Here is a 25781-nt window from a genome sequence, read left to right on the forward strand (position 1 = left end):
ATTTTTTTACTTTTTCTATTGAAACCCCTCTTATGTTTAAAATGTCTTGTTGTTGTGTTTTGGATATTGTCATAAATTTTGTTTTATTAGCATTAAGCGTTAATCCGCTTTTCTCACTAGCATTTACTACATTATCTAAAAGTGTAGATCTTGTATATTTTCTGCAATAAGTATAGTATCATCGGCATATCTGATGTTGTTGATGGGTCTGCCGTTGACTTTTATTCCAGTTGTTACATTTTCGAGTGATTTTTTAATTATTTCTTCCGAATATAGATTGAACAATAAGGGGGAGAGTATGCAACCTTGCCTTACGCCTCTTTTTATCTCTACTTCCTCCGAAAGTTCTTTGCCTACTCTGACTTTAGCTGTTTGGTTAAAGTAGAGATGAGTTATTATGCTTAAGTCTTTTTTGTCAATGTGTTTATCTTTAAGTAACTGTATAAGACGTTTGTGTCGTACCTTATCGAACGCCTTATTGTAATCAATAAAACAAACATAGAGTGGTTGGTTTACATCCATATATCTTTGCATGAGGACGTTAAATCCAAATAATGCCTCTCGTGTACCCATGGCATTCCTAAATCCAAATTGGGTTTCAGTGATGTCTTGTTCCACTTTTCTGAAAATTCTTAAATGGATAATTTTTAAGAATATTTTTAGTGTGTGACTCATTAGACTAATTATACGGTAGTCATTACATTCCCTTGCGTTCGGTTTTTTTGGTAATGTAATAAATGTTGATTTGAGCCAATCTCTCGGAATAATACCCGTATTATATATAGTATTATATAAGTCTACTAATACATTTATCTGATCTTCTGATATTAACTTAATTATTTCAGTTGGAATTGTGTCAGGCCCCGCAGTTTTATTAGATTTTGACAGATTTATTGCATGTATTATTTCATCCTTAGTTATATTTGGACCTATATCATGTTCCTCGCAATCGTTCAAGCTATCTGGTTGTGTCCTGTCGTCCTCAAACAATTCTTGGACGTATTCGCTACATCTGTTTAGTTTGCCTTTGATATCAGATATTATTTTACCATTCGTGTCAATCAGGGTGTTACTATTGTTGGACCGTCTTATACCTGCTAATTCTTTAATTTTTTTGTGCAATTCAAAACTGTCATGATTTCTCTGGAGTTCTTCTACCTCTAAACATTTGTCGTTGTACCACTTGTCTTTATTGCTTTGTATTCGTTTACATTTTTGTTTTTGTATGATCTTCTTTTGTCCATTAGTTGCCGGATCTCATCTGTCATCCATGGAGTCTTAGCTTCATCGATTTTGTGACTACTCAGCGTATCTTTAATTGGCATCATTAATGTGTTCTTAAATGTTTCCCATTTTTCGTGTTTTAGCAGAGTGCTTATTGATGTGTCTTTTGTTGATTTTTTATTTTCTTCAACTGGATTTCGAATTTTACGATTACTGGATTGTGGTCTGATGACACATCTATTCCTGGATATGTCCTTGCCGATTTGATGGAGTTAAGGTATCCCTTATTGATAAGGATATAATCTATCTGGTTTCTGATAATTTTTTCTTTGCTATCCATAGGAGATTTCCATGTTTTCCATTTCTTTAGCGTAAAGCTCTACAATAAATGAACAATTAATTCCTTGTAATTCACTTTTCTAGTTTCATCGTTTTTGGCTGATATCTCGGTTTTTCGGAGGTTTGTTTTAAGATATAGAATGATGGAGTAGCTTTTGGAGATTATCTAATATAGTAATAAACATCAACTAATTAGAAATAAAATATGCCGCCAAGATGTGGCCTGTACTTCTTTTCCTTAACAAAATATAGCTACGGCTTATCCTAACTTTACTTTATAGTTAGCATATCCACTGTTTTTCGGCTGCAGCAATAAATATTTTCTTTTCGTAATAAATTAATAATAAATTATATTATTGGTCTAAATTCGGCATAAAATGGATATGCTGACTTTACAGACATAAAGGTTTGTTTTGTTGCATTAGCATAGAAAACAAAATAAAAAAAAACTGAAGATATCTTTTATTTTTTATTTTAGTATAAACTAGCAAAGAGAGCTGCCAAATCGTTAGCTGTGAGATACGGAACTAAATATCGTGTTGGAACTATAGCAGAGGAAATGGGTAAGCTTAATGATTAGTAATACTAGTATATCTTTGATTTCGCATAGTGAGGGAAAGTTACTACGTCAATAAATTATTTTTTTTTCTGAATACGGTGTGCAACTTTCTATAGAAGCACTTCAAATGTTTCTTCGCACATTCTTAAATGATTTTTATATGCATTCAAGTTATCTTGAGCCAACTCCAGGAAGCATTTAACCGACGCACTCTTATATTTCCGCCTTAAGATTCATGGTCTCATCCACCAACGACGAGATTTTCTTGTTTTTGTATGTCTAATTAGGTTTTTTAAAATTTCTCACACAATGCAAACGCTAGCACGCACAATTTTTTTCTTTGCAGCCGTTTTGAACGCCAAGTGACACTTTGTAAACTGAATTCAATATGCTTGAAATAGTGTGAATAACTTCTACATTGAATTTTCTGTTTACTCACATAGAATAAGCGCTGTTGATTAATGAGGTTGACTAATGATAACCCGCCTTCTTTCTTCTTTGTGTGTCATGCTTATATTCAAGCGTTGGCTATGGTTGTATTAACAAGCTGATGAACTGTTCCTCGGTCAGCAGCTAGATGAAACAATTCCTTGACCATTCGACCTGTCCACTGTCTAATGTTACGTATCCAGGACAGTTGTTTTCTTTCGACCCAGCGTTTTCCTTCAATTTTACCCTAAATGAATAACCAGAGTAACCGATATTTAGGTTCTCTCATTATATGACCGAAGTATTGTACCTGTCTTATTTTGATGACGTTGATTAATTCTCGCTTTTTGTGCATGGTCTCTATTACACGTTCGTTACACATGTGAGCTGTCCACGGGATTTTGAGTTTACAAAAAAGGGTGTACATATGTGAGATTTGGAATATAATTTCAGTGTATGAGGACTGTATTACATAGGGCTAATTTAAAATAAATTAGGATATGTAGTAAAGGGTTATACAGATAACAGCAAATCAAGTTTATAAAAAGTCTTACCAATACCGCTGTTGCACACACACTTGCGGTATTTACAGGCTTTCACTTGCGGTTTTTCTTCGTACGGGAGAGCTATCTTTACCCGTTTCTCAACACGTGTTTGCGTTACTAACACTAAAATCACGAGATAGAGCACATTTGCGTCTGTATACGATTCAAAGAGCATTCGCGGTATTTTTTGCGTAAATGTAAGCAAGAGAGAAAGAGAAAATGTCTGTTGCTAGCGGCAGTCAACAATAAAGATAATACGTCTGTTGCTAGCGATAGTCAACAGCATTTCGGCAAAAGAAAATACGTCTGTTGCTGTCGATAATCAATAGGAAAGAGAGAGTCTTTTTCGTTTTCTATTTTCAAACTATCTATATTTCTAAAGTAGTAAGGTTTAAGTGGAAGTAGAATAGGTTGGAGTAGGGTAATGATGGTAAAATTGTGGTAGAATGATAGTTATTAATACAGCGAAAAAATGACATGATTTTTCGCATGTGAAAAATTAAACACTGAGCATACGACAGTAACACCACAATTCGACGGTTACACCACAACCTGAGGTTAGCAACTGGTGTGAAAAACGATTCCAATCAAACTAAACTGTCAATTCCTTGAAACAGCCACAAAATAAGGCACTAAATGTTGGACGGCTAAAACAAAATTCTTAAATGGATAAGTAAGTAATTTACCGCCGATGCACTAGCAAAGACTAGTAAAGAGAATAACTCGTTATCTTTAGAGATCAACCTTGATGACGATTTTACTTATTACTGGAAGAAAACTGTATTCAAAGAAGCTATGTCGTTTCAACTTTGTGCCAAAACAAATGTAATATTTTGCTAACCTAGAAACCTTCCAAAACAATCTTATAATGCAGACCGTGGATAAAATATATCAAACTAGTGTTAAAAAATATTTGATGATAAGCCATAATGGGAATGACATTTTTGTTTAAAGACAAATTTAGGTCATTTCGACTTTTTAAACTTGTAAAAATGACATTTTGATCGAAATTTTGAATGAAAGTTTGGTCATTAATATAAAATAGTGTAAAAACATTCTGTTAGACGACAAAGATTCAAAAACAAACTTCGCTTTTCAAGAACCAATATATTTCAAGGACCAAAAATAGTGTTGCCCAAAATCAGTGTTGGTCTTGTTCCTGTGTTTTCGCAAGATCAAGACCAAGGACCACATAATTTTAGCAAGACCATGACCAAACCTCACCGTGCAAAATTTAAGCAAGAACAAGACTAAGCCTGCGAAACACTTGCCTCCTGCAGTTAGGACTGAGTGTCGTTCATAGTATAGTATAGCGTCGGTAGAATATAGTAGTTTGGGTACTAAACTTTAATAACTTTAATAAAGTAATAACTTTAATAAAGCTTTAATTAACTTTAAAAACTTTAATAACTTAAATAAAATAACTTTTTAATAAACTTTATAAACAATATAAAACCCAATAGTCAGTGAATAAATCTCTAGAATCATCAAGAAATAAAGTAAGTATGTAAATATGATGAAGATGAAAACGTAATAGACTTTCAAAAACTGTATGTATATTCCTCGACTTCATCTGGATCTTGTCGTCAAGGTTTAGTTATTGACGATTTGGAAGAGTACCTGAGTAAACGCAGAGCCGCCAGCTCGGAAGACATTTTAGAGTGGTGGAGGACGCATGAGACAGAATATATCCGACTTTATGGAAGATGGCCCGTGATTTTCCTTCAATAACGGCAACTTCAGTACCAGCTGAGAGATTATTTTCTAAAGCATAATTAGTAATTAGAAAACACAGAAATAGGTTCAGTAATGACTCAGCTAGATGGTTACTTTGTATTAAATCTTAATAAAATCAATGAATTTAAAGAAAATAACAGTACCTAATGTTGAATGCTATCTGAACAAAACTCTTTTGTTCAGATAATATTCTTTAAAATGCAGTCAAATTTATGTCATTAATTTGGGATTTTTGGATTTAAACCATATTTAAGCACATGTAAGCTTACTAAATGCAAACGTTTACTAAGAAACAGCCTGACTCCCGTGGGAGATAACAGATAGCTCAGTTAGTTAGAACCTAGGTACGAATCGCTTAGATCGTAAGTTTAAACCCCACCATGTGTCAGTTGTTTAGACATTTATTAATTTGGTTTGTCTTTATTATGGCTATTATGTTAATTCAAGTTTAAATGTACCTACTCTGTTAAGTTGGTCTAAGATCTAAAGTAACGTTTAATAAATAGCAATATGCTAATGCATAACTGCGAGAATTTCAAAACACTTGCTGCAAGACCAAGATCAAGACCAAGACCGCTAGCGCACTACCAAGACCAAGACCAGGAATATTTACCAAGACTGCCTAAGTCTCGCCTTGTTCTTGCATTTGGGCAACATTGACCAAAAATATACGTTTATGGTGGGAGAGCTTGACTGTCACAGCACTACATAGAGATTGACCAAAAAGGTAAAAGGTAAAAAGCTTGGACTAAGCACGAAGATCTTAAGCTTATTCATAATCTTGAGTTAATATCATCCTTCACTAGTACATGTAAGAGGAACTATATTTCAAACAACAATTGTTAGTGAAAGGTCAGCTTTCCATATTTTGTTGTTTTGATTTACGCAAGTAAATTGTTCTCAAACTACTAAACCAAATATTTTGTTTTGTTTCTTGGTAATACAAAAAATTTATGCATAAGATGAATTTCTGGGGTTACTTTATGAAGGAATAATTTTGATTGTAGTCTTAAGTACCAAAAGAAAATAGATTGCCTATTTCCTATTTTAAAAACGATTTTCAAAGTAAAAATCGAAATGATCAAAATCGAAATTCAATCAACGAAAACGTTTACTTGTCAAGTCAGGTAGACATTGTAGACAACACAAAAGTCTCTTACGAAAATAATTTTAGAACCATTTTATTTCGTATCTTTTCCTTATTTGCCGTTTGTTTTTAGGTTTTATAACAGGATCAAGCTTGGACTGGTATAAGAAGAACCATCAGATACCTTTTGCATACATATATGAACTGCGTGATCAAGATACTTTCAAACTACCAGAAGACCAAATTATACCAAATTGTTTGGAAGTACTAGATTCTCTTGTTACTTTATTAAAAGGAGCTGATACATTGTATAAAAATTATTAACATTTTTAGGCGATATTAAAACATAACTGAAATATAGAAACAAAAAATAGTATCTTTTATTTTAAAATTTTCATTTATTCCATAATTGAGGCTGTGGCTAGAATAAGGGCCTATAGGCCTATAGACAGAATTAAACTATATATAGTTCTCTGTCTGTCTACCAATTTTTTCTACGATATTACGGTTTTTTACGTTGGTACAACACTTTTTTTAGTGAAGTGTTGGCACAGCTGAGAAAGATTTGTGCATCTAAATCAACTATGTTTTATCGAATTTCTGGTCAAAAGGTGTCAAAAAGAAAATTTTGCAGAAAATTTTCTGTTGTCCGTAAATGTTGTGTAAACAAATGTTTTGCAAAATAATTTTTCAAGATCAAAAGCCTTTATTTAATTCTTTTTATGATAATGGTTCAAAAAAAGAATAAGACACTCTTCTAACAGATTGTATGACATTAGGAGAGGCCTCCACAAATGGATAGAAAGATAGAAAATTAAATTCCAAAATTAGCAGAAAGTATCACTGAAAATACAAGCTTAATACTTCTGGTTGTGCTGTGCCCGTGTGCCGTTCCTTTTTTATTAATTTATATCAAGTAAGAGTAATCCGTGTAAGAATATTACAGAAAAAAATTGTTGAGAGAACTCCACTTGATGAAAAACGTGGAAAACAAGGAAACCAAAGAAAAATTTTGGATGCTGTTTATTCTATGGCTTTAGAACATTTAAAATCTACTCCCTATCAATCATGCCTTACCCACACACCTGAAAAAACAAACTGATTGTACTTCGACAACCCAGACTTACTGATTAAGAACATTTTTGAGCAGTTTCAAAAGTTGTTTAAAGACACTACTGGGAATAATCTAACCATGAAATACAAGACCTATTTAAAGTTTTTCAGAGAAAAATTTCAGGTAATTTTCAGGTAATTAAATTTCAGGGAATTTTCCGAGATTTCCGCGGGGGGGGGGATTATGTGTCATCATTATATTCCAGCCAAAATAAAAAAAAAAGTTTTTACGGTGAACTTCAAATACATCAATTTTTCCGAGGTTTTCCATATTTCCCGGCCAGTGAAAACTATGTAGTTATTCATATTTCGAAGAGTTACTCCAGATTAAAAAACGAGGCTTCTAGCTGCAATGTAAGCCAAGATAATGTAAATTTTTCTTACGTTTTTTAATTTCAATTTCCGATCTCGAAAAAAAAAACAGTTATCCCCTCCACTTTCGTATGTCGATATTTCGAAAGTACCTTCGTTTCGAAGGGCTGTAAGTTTTGAAAAATTTGATAAATTGTATAGCTATAAGTTTTAGTATAAAGTTTAGATTATCATTCAAAATTTGTGCAAATTTTACTTCTTAATGTTTATAAACAATGGAGATATGATTTTTTTTAAATAGTTCCTAACTTCATTCTTATTGGTCATAGAAGGTTTTTTTTTAATGTGAGTTTTTTTATTCGCTATCCAATGGTTGTACCTATAAGTCTGTAGCTTGAAAAATATAGAAGTTATTACAATTTTTTATAAGTAAAAAACATATCCCTCTTTCAAACATTTATTTTGTAAATAATTTCGATGAAAACGCAATATGCATTTAACTTCTGAGATAGTTTAAGTCTTAAGGAATCCTATGAAATTTGCTAAATGTATCATCATTAATAGAGCAAGTTCAATAGTTTAAATACTTAGCCTTGAAATTTCGCACAAATTTCAAAGACGGTAATTCCTCGATGTTCAAATGTATTTCAAATGTACATTTTATTTTGTTTATAAAAAAATTAATAGAATTTATAAATTAGTGCAAAAAAACTGCTTTTTGCAAATATCTCCGTAAATTATTTCTCAATTTTAATTTAAAAAACAAGAAAATAAAGATATTCTTGATATAAAAAAATGATATAAATATTGTTTATGTAAAATATAAGATAAAAAACTTATTATTGTTTAAAAAAATCGCAAGGTAAAAATACGAGTACTTTTTCATCTATTCGTCATCTAGTAACCCCCACCTATGTCTTAAAAGCTTCAGATATGTGCGAAAAATTTTTCTACCTTTTTTTTAACCAGACTGGGCTAAATTATATAAATTGATGTATTGGTAAAAATTCAGATAGATAATGATATAATACTAAAAATATATTCTGATGAATGTATTTGCAAAATAGCAACACTGGAATAATCAAAATTAAAAAGTATATTACAAGAAGATTATAATAGATATTTCTTGTGAATTATTAAAACTTTAGAGAAATCTAAAATTAAATGCTATATTCTAAGTTGGTAATGTTCTAACAAGCAGCGTCTTTCTACAATATTTACACAAGCAAAACACACTTCAGCTTACCAATATAAATAAGTAGCTAAAGCGTCAACGGTCTGCTCTCCCGCAAAGTTCAGGGATTATTTTCTCCTTTCCCTTTATATGAACGCGTTGCAGTACATTTGTTTTTACTTCTAACACCGTATTAGATGTCGTAAAAATATTTTCTGTAATACGGCCTTGCTTACGGGTCCAGAATTTCAGTGCTACAAAAAGTTGGCTGGGTTAGCTTTAGCGTAATTCAGTATAAAAGTAGAAAAACTTTTGTTGGTCACGAACAAAAATATATATCTCAGTCAATCTTTATTATTCCGCGTCCTTTATAAAGTATAATATAAAAAATTATGGTGAAAAAATGACTTCCAGCTGACAACTTCATGCGAATAATGTGTAGGACGAAAGTTCTAGTACTAAAGTTTCTCTGGACGTAAAAAAATATACATAAAAAATAAAGTTTCAAAAAAAGGTAACCCCGTCTATAGGGTAGGTAAAAAACTGAAAAATAATTGGGGTTTGCCTAGTAAAAAATTTTTGTAACGCCATCCGTTTTTAAGATACAGGGCGTTGAAGAAAAAAAAATTTTACGCATTTTTTACGATTTTGCCGAAACTGCTGGCAACATTGTAATGAAATTTTATACGAATATGTTTTGGAAGCTAATACATCCCATGAATTTGTTTCTATATCTGATTCTCATAGAGGGCACTAGTTACACGGATCGTACTAAGTATTAGTCAATATAACTTTTTTAAGAGTATAAATATTAATTAAAATTTCAAGTAAACTTAAACATCATTCAATTTTACACGAAAAAGATACTCTTGGTAAAACTCGATACTGTGTACCGTTTTCGGAGTATTTTGATTTGAAAATTATGAAGTAATAATTATTGATGCTGGTAGTAATGATAAATAAAAGTTCTAATAGGTATACCTCTCTTTTTAACGTTATAAACGTCACATATTTGTTATTTCTTTTTTTTTCAAATAATTCTTTTACTCTCATATATTTTGATTTTATTCATTTGTTAACCTTCTGTTTTGTGTTACAATCTTTCTTTTAAAAATGGTTGGCCCCCAACTTTTCTGTCAACTAAATGTGTATTCTCTTTCATCACTATTCTTCAATTTAAATTTTTCACTTATTGCAGGTCAATTCTCGTTTGCGCCTGTAGTATACCTCCCGTATACTAACGTTCTGCAACTTATAGTCCAGCAAAGAAATAATGAAATGAGTCATACGCGTGATCACTTAAGTTTACTCGTATAATGTAGCTGTCCTTGTGAGTTTTACCAAGAAGCCTGTCAGTAGCGGAGAACTAATTTTTTTAGCGTATGGCATATTAAGAACAATTAATAAAAAACTTTAAAAGAAGTATTACAAACGAACATCTATTATATCAATATAATCTGAAACATTTTCAGTCTCATTGAGGAATTCCATCTTCTTAGTTTTTTTGCTGTTCTGTCAATATATAACCCTTCTTATCTCTTTACTCCTTTGTTTGAATTTCTTTTTGCTTTTGTTCAGTTTCTGGTAAAATTTTCTCTATTAGCTTACTTAGATCTTGTAGTTCTTGAAGTTCTTTGTTCATAGTTTCTCTTTTCTTTCTGCGGTGGATTTTCTTTTCTTCCTCACCTAGTTAGTTATATTCCTGTTTTGCTTGTCGGGTTCTGTACCCCTGTTGCATCATTAAATATGCTCTGCTTTTTCTGTCGAACAGAAATTCGTTCTTGTTCTTCTTTGTTTAACTTTCATGCCTAGTAATTCTTCAGCAGCTTCTTTTATGATTTTTCTGCCCCCTTCCCACTCTTCATTTATGTTTTCATGTTTTAGTCTGTTTTCTTGTTTGATGTTTAAATTTTGTTTATATTCTCTATCTTTGTTTTTATTTTTAAGTCCTTCTCCATTGTATCGTTCATGTTTAGAACCAATTTTCCTTTTTAAACGTTTAAAATTCTGGCCCTTGCCCTACTTTCGATCCAGTAGTGATCAGAACCCGCAGTTGCTTTCCTTCTGATGAAAAACGTTTATTATATTGGATTAATGTTTTGAGTCTACAATAGAATGATCTATCATATTTACTGTAAATCCGTCTGGTAATTTCCAGGTGCCTTTGTATATCTTTTCGAGCAAAATTAAAATTATACTATCGATTGTAAAAAAACTACTACAAAAAGAGGAAAGAAGTCACTAGTAAAATCAGAGCATCAAAAATATTGGGCTGTGTTTTACTCCTGTTTTTTATCATGCAAGTTCCAGTTTATCCTTTGAGGAAATTTTTAGTTTTTTATTGGCGCTTATTAAATGAAAGTATTTGCTTCATAGTTTAGGTACGACAATCTGCTAATTCAGCTGTTAATTCATCTGTTGTGTCTTAATTTTTATGTGTAAACACATTTAGACATAATGTCAAGACATTGATTATATCCGTTATTAAATAGACTTCTCGGTTATTCGACTCTTAAGAGAATTAAATTTTTCTCAGACATAAAGTTGGACCCTTGATTATTAAGCATTGTTCTGTTTGCTGCCGTAAACGCAATACGTAGAACTAATTGCTGGAAGTATTGTTTTTGTAACAATATGATTCATGGCATGCATGACTCTATACATAACTTCTTCCAAATAAACACGTTAACACACGAAGAAGTTGATCGGATAGCAAAGCGGACCAGGCGACTGAATTGCACAGACTTCACTGTGACTGGCCTAACGGACGATTATTTAGGCCCTGGTCAAAAAACAAAGATGTTAATATACCAATTTAACATTATAAATTAATTGGCTATGCCAAAACCATTATACAATAAAAAAAAACGGGTGTGGCAGTCCAGTGGGACTGCCGGTAGAAGTTACACTTCTATATACGCATTCGTCGTTACAAATTTATTAGGGGGTCAATCTGCACAATCATTACATATGTAATGCTATAGGTAAGACATAGCAGAAAGAGAAACAGAATTAATAACAACTTACTAACAATTAACAAACAACATTTCACCTGTAATATTAGTATAGTAAATGAAGGGTTGAATCAATATTTTGATGAAATGTATATTTTTATTTTCATATATGTATGAAAGGAGTTGAATGCAAAATTTTTGTTTACACATATTCTGCAGTAAAATTCATTGTTTATTTTGTTATTAATATAAAAATACAATACAATACACTGCATAATAATTCAATATAATAATACAATACAAATTAAAATGCAATATTCATAAGTATTTAAAAATGACAATAATATACATAAAAAAATACACTAGAATACAGTGCAACATAATTCAATATAATAATACAATACGAATTAAAATGAAATATTCATAAGTATTTAAAAATGATAATAATATACATAACTTTTCTACTTACGCATGTGTTTAATTTACGATGTAATAATATTAATAAAAAAGTCCTCCAAGACTGGGGATACTGGGATACTGGGATACTAACTACCGAGGACATGACACAAATGTATTTAAAAATTGACAGTTCTGGGACATACAGTGATTTATTGAGATTATTATTTTGAAATACAAAAGAATAATATAATTATGAACATTTAATAAATAATACAAAACATATCACATAAATAATAATATTAATAAATATTTTATTATATATATAATATTTTATGTATATATATATATATATATATATATATATATATATATATATATAATATATATATAATATTAAATATATATACAAAAGGAACATTTTTATATTCGAGAGAGGAAGAGAGAGAAAATATATCTTTTGTCTCTCTCTTAGTCATTATCTTACATATGTAATGATTTCACAGATTCACTCCCATACAAATTTCCAACGTGGAGCGCGCGTATAGAAGTATAACTTCAAAAACATTATAAATAAACCTGCTACTTAGATTAAAATATGCTGAAGTATAAGATCTATAATGAATTAGCAGTTCAGCAAGAGGTAAGGGCTTGCGGTTCCATGATACTCCTTCATAGACCCCGACAGGAAGAGCTTAAGAATAAAGAAGAAAAACAGGCAATCTTACCTGTTTTAAAAAAGAAAGAGAAACAAAAAGCGACACCTTTGGTTTAAATGCGTTATTAAAACTTTATCTCTATTTTATTGTGATCATTTATGTTAAAATATAAACATACTTTTAATCAAGAATGATATAGTCATTAAATTATTCATAATACTTATAAAAAACTTTTGGAATATCGTTTCTTAATCTATATTTAAAGTTTAACTATTGTTTCATGGAAAATTTATCTAAGCAGTATCACGAATTCATGACCAACCTTCAACGTTTTGAAACAATAAAAATTTATCTAGCTAAGTACAGTTATATAAGGAAATTTCAGCTTAATGTAGATACATTTATTGCTGAAAAAACTGCTGTTAATGCAGGTAAGAAAAACTATCAATAAATGATTTATTCCAGGCTGGTATTATCAATACAGATTTTAGATCTTTCAGTTGTTTTACAGTTGAACGCCATGATTTTGTTTTTTTTTTGTTAATTTCACAGTTTTGTTTTGGCATCAAGGTATAAAAGGTCTTCGGATGCTGCAAGAACTGTTTGATCTTCAGAGAAAAACAGGGTAATAACTGAGATTCTTAGTCAGAAACTAATTCCTTTGTGTGCTTTTGTTTTTCTAATCCGGTCATCGAAATTTATATTAAAAGTAAATAAGTATACTTATATTTAAAGGTATTAGAGATAAATAGCATCCTTGTCCTAGTCATTAGTTTATTACGATTGCTTGTGTTGCGTCGTGTGCTACGCAAGATATTCGGAGCGGTCTGTGAGAACGGAATATGGAGGCGTAGATATAACTTTGAACTGCAGAATATCTACAAGCATACGTTTGGTGGTAAAGATATTACCACTATAATTAAGCGAAATCGCCTGCAGTGGGCAGGACATGTAGCCCGGGCCCCTTAGTCAAACATGATAAAAAAGATTCTAACAGCGCAACCCGTGGGAATAAGAAGACGGGGTATACCAAAGCTGAGGTTGATGGACGGGGTAACACAAGATGCCGGGAAGATCGGAGTCGGCAACTGGAAAATGTAAGCGAGAGACAGAATAGAATGGCGTAGAAAGCTTGAGAAGGTCGAGGCCCTCTAAGGGCTGTAGCACCAAGATGATGAGATGATGATGTGTTACGTCGTAAGAACTATTTTCTGTAACGATAGCAAGTGCTTTCGTTTTTCGGTGATAATATTTTCTTTATTCTCTAATATTCATCAAAGCTTATTTTTTAGTATTATATCGTCAGATTTTATAAAATCTACCAATGGTATATGACTTTCTAGGTTATATTCACGGCGTTTTTAGATCACCTGTTGAATTGTAAATTCAGCATCTATGTCTGAGCATAAACACATTTTATTCTTCACCACGAAGGGATTTTTTATTTTTATGTAGACATGAATCTGTCTGTTTTTCAGTGTGTCTCCAGTAAGCTGTCGTTCCATCGTTTTCTTAGTCTTTCTACTGATCATGTTCCTATTGGGGAACCATGTCTTGCTATTCTTACTACTCTATTTGTTGCCATTCGGCTGATATGATCGTTCAATTCTACTCTTGTATTTCTTACCCAGTTCTTGATTGGTCTCCACCTTGAATTTACGTCCTATATCAGTACTTCTAGCTCTGTTCTATAGTGTCTTACCATCAACTTTCTTAGTGTATTCATCTCTGTTGTTTCTAACATCCTTTTTGTCCTGTCTGTATCAGGACGTGTTTCTGCCGCGTATATCATTATTGGTTTGATGACTGTTTTGTAAATTTTGCTGAAAATTTTGTGAATCTTTTATTTTTTTCCGATATTTTTAATACTTTATCATATTATTTCATTTAAGCAACATGTGGCTCTGTTTGCTTTATTTACTTGATCTTCTACTTCAGTTTCCAGCTTTCCGTAGCTAGATAATGTGATTCCTAGATATTTTTTTTTTATTAATTTATTTAATGTCGTCCGAACCACTGGAGTTATAGACGACAACAATGGAAAATACATATTGTAACAAAGAAAGGTTAATATTAATTACGTACTAACATTAAAGAACATTAAAGAAGATTGATATATGTAATATAAGTACAGTCTAGATATTAATTTAAATATCTTTTATGCCTACAACCGTTAAAAACTTTATAATATTGTGTAGATGATTATTGTCTCTAAGAAGGTCGCCTATGTCGCTGGGAAGGTTGAGTTTACTTCTGGTTTCCTGGAAAATTTGACATTCGGTTAAAATATGCTTAACTGTATTGTTGGTTTGACACTGGTTGCAGTATGGAGGATTGTCTCTTGTAATTCGGTAAAGATGTGTATGACGGGTGTGACCAATTCGAAGTCGAGAAAAGATGACTTGTTTTTTCCTCGGTAACACAAAGGCTTGTTTTTGTAAAACATTGTCTTTAATTTAGTTTTTCGGAACACTGCGACCATTTGTTTTGCCACGCACAACTAACTATGTTTTTTAAGCACAATTTAAGATCACTTGGCACTATTTTATTTAATTGCACTTGACCATCACTTGTCGCTGCTTCGTGAGCTAGACGGTCCACAACCTCGTTACCATGTATTCCAATATGAGATGGAACCCAGATTAATACCACATGTTTGTTTTCCTTTGCAGCATTTTGAAGTTCTTTGTAAATGTCTTTATGAATAGGATTGCTGGAGTATATGTTTTTGATGTCACAAAGAGCATTCATTGAGTCAGTAATGATTGTATAATTTCTCTGGTCCGTTGTGTTAATGAACTTTAGAGCTTCAAGGATTGCGTATAGTTCTGCGTTCGAGATAGTCCAGTTGTTATGCAACTTAAATTTAGCATTATGAATATTACAGAAAATGGCTGCGCCGACTCCGTCCGTTGTTTTTGATGCATCTGTGTAGATCTGTCGGTAGTCGCTAAATCTATCCATAATATCTTTGAAGTTGTTTATTAATATGGCTGGTGGGGATTCATGTTTATTAAATTTTGATAGATCAGTAATTACTGGTGGTTTATTTACAGTCCATGGGGGAGGAGGGTTTTCGGAAGGATGGTATATTGACGGGAATTGTATGCTATATTTATGAAGTAATCGGTTAATTCGTTCATAGAAAGGCGGATTACATTGAGGATGAGATGAGAAGTAGTGGCTGAAACGATTGCTGTGAACGTTATGGTAGACTGGGTTATCTAGAGAGGATAGAACTTTACAAGCAAACGACAAACTTAAAAAATCTCTTCTAAATTCTAAAGGGGTTTGCCCTGATTCACTACATATACTTAGTATGGGGCTTGTTCGAAAGGCACCCAAAGCGACTCGCAGTCCCGTATTTTGGATTACATCTAGTTCTTTAAGAACAGATTTTTTGGCTGAGTTATATATCACTGAGCCGTAGTCAATTTTTGATCGAACTAATGATGAAAAGATTCAAAGAAGAGTTGCCGTATCGCTGCCCCAGTTGATGTTCGACAGTGTCTTTAAAATATTAATGCTTTGCTGGCAAGTACCTTTTAGATTTTTAATGTGACTTTTCCAATTCAATGTTTTGTCAAATGTAAGACCGAGGAACTTTATTTCTTTTACAAAGACCAGATTTTTACCATTCAATGTTAAAATTGGATTATCCTCTTTTCGCTTTTTTGAGAAGAGCATGCATTTTGTTTTTTCGTTAGAGAAACTGAGTCCTGTTTTGTCAGACCATTTCTGGAGATTATTTAATGCGCTTTGTAGGATTCTTTGGGTGGATTCTAAATTTGTTCCTCTTAGTAGGATAACCAGATCGTCTGCGTATAGTCTTGCTTTTACTGGATGTTGACATTGTTCCAAGATATCGTTAATTGCAACAAGAAATAAAGTTACACTTAATACCGATCCCTGGGGGACTCCATTTTCCTGGATTCGACTTGATGATAGTGTTCCATTTGATCGTACTTTAAATGTTCTAAGTTGAAGAAAATTTTGAATAAATTTTAGGAATTGTCCATTAATACCCCAGGAGTAGAGCTTTTCTACTATACCATATCTCCATGTGCAATCGTAGGCTTTTGTTATATCGCAGAAAATAGCTAGACAGTGTTGTTTGTTAATGAGTGCTTCGTGAACTTCGGATTCAAGATCAACTAGGTTATCCGTCGTTGATCTATTTTGACGAAAGCCGTTTTGCTCCGGGATAAGCAATTTTTTATCTTCCAGAAACCATGTAAGACGACGGTTTATAATCTTTTCAAATAGCTTACAGGTTGACGAGGTTAGGGATATTGGTCTATAGGACTGGGGATCTGTTTTCGGTTTTTGGGGTTTAGGGATTGGGATAATATATGATTCTGACCAAGACTTTGGAAAGTAGTGCTGAATCCACATTTGGTTCAAAACATTAAGGAGGTATATTCTAGCATTTGTGCTTAGTTTTTGGAGAAAAATTATTGGTATATCATCTGGATCCGGAGAAGAGTTTTTTATGCCAAACAATGCATCGTCCATTTCTTCAAGTAAAATTGGCGAGTTCATGTAGTCTTCCGTGTTCTCCGTGATCATTATCTCCTTTTTTTCATTTCTAAATTTAAATTGAAGAAAATTTGGAGGGTAGTTGTTAGTGCTGGAATTTTGTTCGTAAAGGTCTGCAAAAATTTCTGTGATTTCTTGTGTTGAGGTAATGAATTGATCATTATGTTTTAAGAAACTAATTTGGGCGTTTTGCTGTTTTCCAGATAGTTGACGAATTTTCCTCCATAATGCAGACAGGGGAGTAGAGTTGATGATGGATGCCACGAAAGATTTCCAGTTTTGTTTTTTAGTTTGCTTAATTTGATATCGAGATTCAGCTCTCAGTTTTTTATATTTTATTTGATTTTGTGTAGTAGGACATCGTCTGAATTTGTTAAAAGCTCGCTTGTATTTTTTGATGGCTTCGTCACATTTGGTATTCCACCACGGTACTGGCGTGTGAGTTTTTAGAGTTTTGGTTTTTCCGACTGCTTTGTGGTCTGCTTCTAATATTAACTCAGAGAATTTTAGATAAGTTGAAGATATATTTGAGGTACTAGGGTCAGGGAGATATGGGAATTTTTGGTCTATTTGGTCTGAGAAAAGTGTCCAATTTGCCTGGTCTAATTTCCATTTTGAGAGAGGAGTAGTTAAGGCGGTTTTAAAAGGACGGGTTATAAGAATAGGAAAGTGATCACTTCCGTATAAGTAGGGATGGACTTCCCAATTTAAAGATGTTTGTAGGACCGGATCGCACATGCTTAGGTCGATAACTGAGGATTCTCCTGTTTGTATATTAAATCTTGTGGGTTCCCCTGTATTCAAGATGTTTATATTGTTACTGTCAAGTAATTGTTCTAGTACTTTTCCTTTTAATGATCGAAATTTGGATCCCCAGTAGGGACTATGACTATTAAAATCTCCTAAGAGTATACGGGGAGATGGGATCTGTTGAAGTAGTTCCTCAATTACGGCAGTTGAAAAATTTTCACTCGGTGGAATATAAATGTTGCATATTGAGATCTTTATATCACTATTAATTGTGATTGCAACAGCTTCTAAGGGTGTATTTAAAGGTATTAGTTCTGCTTCGTACATTTGGTTGATATAGATTGCTACTCCACCACTTGCTTTATCTCTATTGGTCCTGTTTTTATAAAAGCATTTAAAACCCTTTAACCTTGCATGGTAAGAATCTTTGAAATGAGTTTCTTGAAGGCAAATAACTGATGGTGTTTGTTGAGCAATTAACTTTTGTAACATTTCGCAACGGGTGTTGTACCCGTTGAGATTCCATTGTATGATACATCTGAATGTTAAGTACTTAAGTTTTCTTGAGAGGATGAGAGTTCGCTGTCCATTGATGCAGATGTTCTGGAGAGTTGATGCTGTAATTTTCTTTTAATGTTTGTGATTTTTGTTTTCAGCTTTTTTGAGCTTTGAGTGTACATAGTGTCCAGATCCTTAAGGAAACCTGGTACATTGTCTGTATAGGTTTTAAGAAGATCCAATATGTCTGCGTTGTGTGGGGCTGATTCAAAGAAATTTAAAGTTTGGTTATAGTTCAGTGTAAAATTGTTTTTATCATCTTCAAACATTTGTTGTAATGGTTGCATTTCATCGTGAATGGATTTTTCCGGTTTAATTTTCTTGGGTTTGGGTTTTTGAAATGTAGGTTATTTGTGGAGGTCTTCAAGCGGTGGTGTAGACTCTGACATTTGTCGTTTAATGGAAATCGTTGAAGTTTCTTGGGCTACCGTTTCAGATGTTTTCATTGGTTCCGTATTCTGTTTATTTCGTTCTTTGGTACTTACATTGACATTTTGATTAACTGAAGATGCGCGTATGTTTTGACAAGATTCATCATTAGACGCTAAAGTGTTGGCGGCTTCTGTGCATTGGGCGAAATTCTCTAATGAAGTTTGCTCGTTATGTTGTAGAAGTGGGCATACTACAGCTAAGTGACCTGCTTGTTCACAAGAAAAACATTCAAGGTTGTCGGTTGCTAAGAAAATTCTGTATGATGTATTGTCGAAATTTATTATGAAAGAAGCTGGCAATATTGCATTGTTTTCTAAAGGAGTAATATACGTTATACTGCAACATCCGGAAGTTAAAAAGCAAGTGGGGGAATATATTAACAATCAAGTTAAGCAACTAAAAGAAGAAAATAACATCCAACGAGAAATCAATCAATTCGAAGAAATAATTAAGAAAACTAAACAAGATCTGCTAAAACCAAACAAAGAAACAAAGAAGAAATCTTGGATGACTCCAGAAATCCTTCACTTAATGGAACGCAGAAGGTTAATTAAAGGAAATAAAGATGAATACAAAAAAATGCAGGCTTACATCAGAAGAAAAATAAGAGAAGCTAAAGAAAAAGAAGCTGTAGAGAAATGTAAAGAAATAGAAAGACTACAAGCCAAGCATGACAATTTTAATGTACACAAAAAGGTAAAAGAAATAACGGGTACTTTTAAAAAGAGAACACAAATGAAACTCATAGACACCAATGGAAAATTAATCATTGACACCCAACAGATGAAGGACAAATGGAGAATATATTTTTAGACACTTTTTCAAGATCAAAGAACGGATTATAGGCATCCATTTTCAGAGAGGATGACGGGCCCGGACATACTTAAATCCGAGGTAGAAGAAGCAATAAAACGGATGAAAAGCAGAAAAGCTGTAGGGCCTGATAATATCGAAGCTGAATTTTTAAAACTCTTGGAGGATGAAGGAATAAATTGGATCACGGCTGTCTTCAATAAAATATACAATACGCAATATGCAATAGTGCGAGGAACAAATATCAGACAGACAGTTCGGCTTCATTAACGCAGTGGGTACCAGAGAGGCACTTTTCGGAGTACAGGTACTGATTCAAAGATGCAGGGACGTTAACTGCGACGTATACGCGTGCTTGATCGACTATGAAAAGGCATTTGACAGAGTTCAACATCAAAAGATGATAAACATTTTAAAAGAAGCAGACCTGGATGACAAAGACCTCAGAATAATTTCAGAACTATACTGGAATCAGACCGCATACATGAAAATTAACGGAGAAGAAACAGATCACATAAAAATAATACGCGGAGTTAGACAGGGATGTATTCTATCGCCGTTGATATTTAATATGTACTCAGAAAAAATTTTTAACGAGGCTCTTTACGGAATAGACGAAGGCATCCTTCTAAATGGTGAAAGAGTAAACAATGTTAGATATGCCGACGACACCATGGTGATAGCAGATAGTTTAGAGGGACTTCAGAGGCTAATGGACAGAATAAACGAGTACAGTCAACAGTACGGACTAAACATTAATACCCACAAAACCAAACAAATGATTGTCAGCAAGGAGAATATAAATGGGGCTCATCTATACATTAATGGGACGCAGATAGAGCGAGTAAAACAGTATTGCTACCTGGGAACTATTATAAACGAACAGTGGAGCAATGTACAGGAAATAAAGTGCCGCATAGGAAAGGCAAGAACGGTCTTTAACAAAATGAGCACCATCTTCAAAAGTCACAACATATCCCTGGATACAAAAATGAGACATTTGAGATGCTATGTTTTCTCTGTGTTGTTGTACGGGGCGGAGGCATGGACGCTTACAGACACCACTATTAAAAAACTTGAAGCATTTGAGATGTGGCTTTATAGAAGAATGCTGAGAATATCATGGACAGCAAGGATCACGAACAAGGAAGTTCTAGAAAAAATGAAGAAGGAACCAGAGATTGTGTTTACGATCAAACGCATAAAATTGCAATATCTGGGACACGTTATGAGAAATCAGCACCGTTACTCCCTGCTGCAGTCTATATTGCAAGGTAAAGTCAAAGGTAAGCGAGGACCCGGTAGAAGGAGAATATCATGGCTGCGGAATTTAAGAACATGGTTTAAGAAAACCTCAACGGAGCTGTTTCGAGCCGCAGCGAGCAAGGTCATGATTGCCAATATGATTTCCAACATCCGAAACGGATAGGAACCAGAAGAAGAAGAAGAATATACGTTTGTCGGCGAAAGCTGAGAATATGACTAAATTCTGGGCGAGACGCGTTTATTTTAAGAAAGTTGATAGGCAATAATAGATTTAGACCTAGCTTTATTAGCTCTGCTTCTAAAATAGAATGTGGTATGCTGGGGCATACATTGGATAAAACAATTCTTTGACTTGGAGTGATTAATTTGCGGGCAGTGAGAATTTGATTGTTGACTTTAATTGAACCATAATTTTTTAAGAAGTTATCTACTAGTTCTTTTGAGGATAAGTAAATGCATATTCTATTTTGAGAAATCCGTGAGGCGAAAATAATATCTTTAGGATTTACAGTACTGCCCAAGGCTATTAGATAATCTTCAATTTTTACGTCGTCAATGGAAGTAAATAAGATGGCTTGCTGTTTATCGGGAAATTTGGATGATGTTTGATTTTTTGTTGTAATTGATGCGTATGATTGGGAATTGTATTGAGTTGAAGTACTAGATATGGGAAGGTTCAGAGGAGGGTTAGGGACATGGTCCCCTGGATTTTTGTTATCCATTATTTAAACGCCACATTAATAATTTAAATTGTGGCTGAGTACGGTTCTGTTCACCTGAAGAACTTGTTTTGATATTTCAACAAAATTTCGAAAAATGATGGGTGTTTTTCGATTGACAATAAATGCTTAAATATATGTAAACAAACTTTGTTTACTTACTGGTTTTTGCAGATTCAACCGTTGATTTTAGATGGATTTGATTATAACACTGTTTTTGTTTAATGAAAACTAATTAACTAAATACTTAATGTGTTTTACTTTTTTAAACTCGATAGCTTTGGAACTCGTATTAAATACGTCTATTCACTTTGCTGTCTCGATGCGAACTCTCCTAGATATTTAAACTCCATCACTTGTTATATTATCTAACTGTTTAGCTCCAATTTACATCTTAGAAAATTTGCTGTTATAACCATAGATTTTGACTTTTTTGGGGAAAATAACATGTTTAATTTCCTGACGGTTATTTTAAATTGGTGAAGCATACGTTGTAAATCATCTTCACTTTGAGAGAGTAGTATCGCGTTATATGCGTTATATGCGTTATATGCACGGCAGATTATTTTAAGTTGTTTTTCTCCCATTTGCTATCCTTCCTTACTTCTTACTTTTTTTTATTGTTTCATCCATAATAAAAATGAACAATAAAGGACTCAGGGAATCTCCCTATCTTATCTCATTGCCAGCTTCAATAGGGTTGGTTAGTTATTCTTTTACTCTTCTTTATTGTGTTGTTTTGGTAGATATTTTCGATTGTTTTTATTATTCCTAGACGTATTTCTCTTGCGTACAATAAGTGGATAATGTTCTTTAATTTGACCCTGTCAAATGCCTTCTTAAAGTCCACGAAACATAGATGTACCGCTTTGTTGTATTATAATGATTTCTCTTGCACTTGCCTCATTATAAATATAGCGTCGGTGCATGATCTTCCCGACCTAAAACCTTGTTGTTCTTCTGCTAGTGTTATAATTTTATTCAGTTAATTTGTTATGACTTTGCTTGTTAATTTTAGTATTGTGTTTAATAAATTTATTCCGCTGTAATTTTCCGGGTTAGATTTGTCTCCCTTTTTGAAGAGAGATATTAGGATGCTAGATCTCTATTGTTGAGGAATTCTGTTTTGTTCGATTATTTTTTGTATTATTTTTAATAGTTGTTTGACAAAGAAAATAAAAAAAGTAAAAACTTACTGTGAATTTCTCTTTTCTTCCCTATTGTGGGTTCTTTTAATAAAAAATTACTAAAAGAACTGCTTTCCAGCGAACAAGTTAATGAATTACGGTCACTGCCTCAACTCTACTCTCGTAAGCAGGCAGGTCGAAATGTTAAGAAAAAAACCCTAATCGGTTTCCCAAAAATAAATCACAAAAACTTATACAGTCACTGTCCTTTCTGGTGGGCGAACGAAGACAAAAAATTTCTACTTGACTCTCAGATGGCCTAAACGGGAATTGATGGTACTGGGTCAGTCCCAGCACCTGGCGCATCGCTAATCCCCGACCGGTTCAAGATCTCAAGCAGGAATTAGAATATTTCTTACGCATCACAGCAATCTGATGATTTCCACTTCGCTTACAATTAGTGGCCGCTTTAAGGCATCTGGCAAATATCTACCACCACCTTTAATTCTGCTAGCTATAGTTTCCAATGAAATAAATGATTTGATATTTTTTTTATTTCAGTTGACGCTTTTGAGATATCATTCTAACAGAGAAAACGATTTATCCAATGCAATTTTTAAGTAAACATTAAAATTAAAACGTAAATAATTGATACCTTTTATAGAGTGGGATTTGAAATACGTGAATTAAAACTTTATACAAAATGGAACAAAAAATGCTACAATTTGAACATGCCGTAACTAATCAAACTATATATTTCCTCTGTTTGCTCTACTTCTTGCACTTGTTTATTTTTCACGGCCTTGTATTTAATGCCGTAAATTATGACTGTCTCTACAGCCAGCTGTCTAAGGATGTATCTATAAATCGATTTTTAATTTTATTAGAACCTTCCTTTCGTACATCAACTTACTGTTCTCCTTTTATTTTATTTATTTCGCTTTAACTGTACTAAATACATCTTTACATATTTTTATATTACTTTTCAATACAGACCATAATTACTTAAAACTATTACCTTTTTCACAATCATTTTATCGCCCAAAATTATTAATATCATAAGTGTGTATATAGTAATAAATGTGTAATAAAACTAAAAATTTTCTATTAAATGATTAAGCGAGTTCTCCTTAGTTAAATGGTGTTAGATACCGTGTATGTTGTTTCGTAATGCACATATAATTATTAAAGGTAACAGCAAATTTATTGTTTACTTACATTAACGATAAAAATTTATTCAGTTTAGGAAAAAGTTTCTAGATTTTGTCATAACGTATGTCATCACGTAAGTTTTGGCACAAAATATTAATTCGATTTTTTTAATGAAGAAATGTATTTAAACACTAACTAGTTATCATGCATTGCAACTTAATACTTAACTAAACTATAGTAACGAGTTATATTGAGTGACCCATTCCGCTTTATCAGAAGCAAATTTCTTCTAGTAGAGACCAGGTGTGACCAGGAATAATGCTAGGTGGGACCAAAACATGATATCGTTATCACCATGATCTTCGTGGACAAACTGTAGCAATTTGGAAAGATAGTTAGCAATATAGCTCTGACTATTCAAAGCTTCACTTTTCATTCTTCCCATAAAAGGTCAGTTAACATTGTCAAGGCATTTCTCTACTCATATTTCAGGGAATTACTCAAAGTGAAGATGCTTGGGAGTTTTTGGACACTTACGACGCTTTTGATATTTAAGACCGTTACTCCTCAATTCCTAGAACAGTGGTCGCCAACCTGTCGATCGCGAGCTACCGGTAGCTCGCGGAGGCAATTCTGGTAGCTCTTACAACGATTTTAATTTAAAAAATATAAACTTCAAAAATCAGAGAAGCTTCCGAAAATTCCACAAAAAAATCTAATTGTCATAATATTAAACATAAACAGCGGCAACGTTGCGGTGAGCGATCTGCCCCTGACGCCGTCAAGCTAGAATCGGCTATTTATAGAACCGACCAGCCGGACCAGCGCGTTAGTGTTCGAGAACGATCTGGATTGCTTTGAACGGGATAAATACGCACGGCCCGGCGACATTGCGCTTAGTTTAAAACTGAACGCGTAACCAACGTCCAGCGGTTGGGTTAGTAGAGAACAACAAAAATAATATTATGGCAAGCAGTTGTAAGAAGGTAAAGACATACCACTTTCATTCGGAATGGGAAGAACAATACTTTTTTACAGAAGTTAAAGATAACAATGCGTGTTTGTTATGTAATACTTCGGTCTCCGTTGCTAAAAAAGGAAATATTGAGAGACATCATAAAACTATACATTCTAATTTTGAAAAATCATTCCCACTACATTCTGCCGCCAGAAAGGAGAAACTGAAACAGTTAAAAAACAGGTAATTGGACAACAATCATTATTTTTAAGAACAGTCGACAAAAATAAGGCTGCAACTGAAGCATCGTACCGTGTGTCCCAGATAATTGCACAAAAAAAGAAACCTTATGAAGACGGGGAAATGATAAAACAGGCGTTTTTAGAAGCTGCTGATTCGTTATTTGCCAACTTTAGAAATAAAGATGAGATAGTTTCAGCTATAAAATCTATGCAACTTTCTGCTAATACAGTGATGAGACGTGTAGAAGTAATGAGCAATGATATTTTTTTACAGTTAAGAACTGACTTAGATAACTGTGTTTATTTTTCACTTCAACTGGATGAATCAACAGATGTCGTTGACACTGCCCAGATGGCCGTGTTCGTCAGGATGGTTTTTAGTGATTTTACGATTAAAGAAGATCTTTATTTAGATTTAGATAAGATTAAAGAAGTTCATTCCACTGAAAGGATACACTATTGGACAGGAGTTGTTTTCTCATTTAAAAAATATTATTTCTTCCGAGAAAATTCCAATATTGAAAATGGTAGGCTTGATAATCGATGGCGCTCCAGCTATGGTGGGTTGTGACAAGGGTCTGGTGGCCTTATGTCGTAAAGATGAAACTTTTCCGCAATTTCTCTGTTACCACTGCATTATCCATCAGCAAGCATTATGTGGAAATTTCCTGAAAATAAACAACGTTATGAAACTGGT

General features: G+C 33.2%; 2 protein-coding genes across 3 annotated transcripts in view; both read left to right on the plus strand.

Annotated features, from left to right (window-relative positions):
- Nucleotides 1–6303, plus strand: part of LOC140445763 (zinc carboxypeptidase-like) — a 40871-nt gene extending 34568 nt beyond the window's left edge. The window contains exons 6-7 of the mRNA XM_072538088.1: nucleotides 2042–2126; nucleotides 6054–6303. Of these exons, the coding sequence (XP_072394189.1) occupies nucleotides 2042–2126; nucleotides 6054–6244 (276 nt within the window). The 3' untranslated portion in view covers nucleotides 6245–6303. The remainder of the gene's footprint in view (nucleotides 1–2041; nucleotides 2127–6053) is intronic.
- Nucleotides 6304–12832: 6529 nt separating this feature from the next.
- LOC140446956 (zinc carboxypeptidase-like) overlaps nucleotides 12833–25781 on the plus strand; it is a 37005-nt gene continuing 24056 nt past the window's right edge. The window contains exon 1 of one of the 2 annotated variants that reach the window (XM_072539548.1): nucleotides 12833–12959. In XM_072539548.1, coding sequence (XP_072395649.1) covers nucleotides 12954–12959 — 6 coding nt within the window. In that variant the 5' untranslated portion in view covers nucleotides 12833–12953. Of the gene's footprint in view, nucleotides 12960–23851; nucleotides 23924–25781 lie in introns of those variants that run through there. The other variant, XM_072539549.1, reaches the window with a different exon arrangement.

This window comes from Diabrotica undecimpunctata, chromosome 7, assembly GCF_040954645.1.
Source record: "Diabrotica undecimpunctata isolate CICGRU chromosome 7, icDiaUnde3, whole genome shotgun sequence".
Taxonomy (NCBI): Eukaryota; Metazoa; Arthropoda; class Insecta; order Coleoptera; family Chrysomelidae; genus Diabrotica; species Diabrotica undecimpunctata.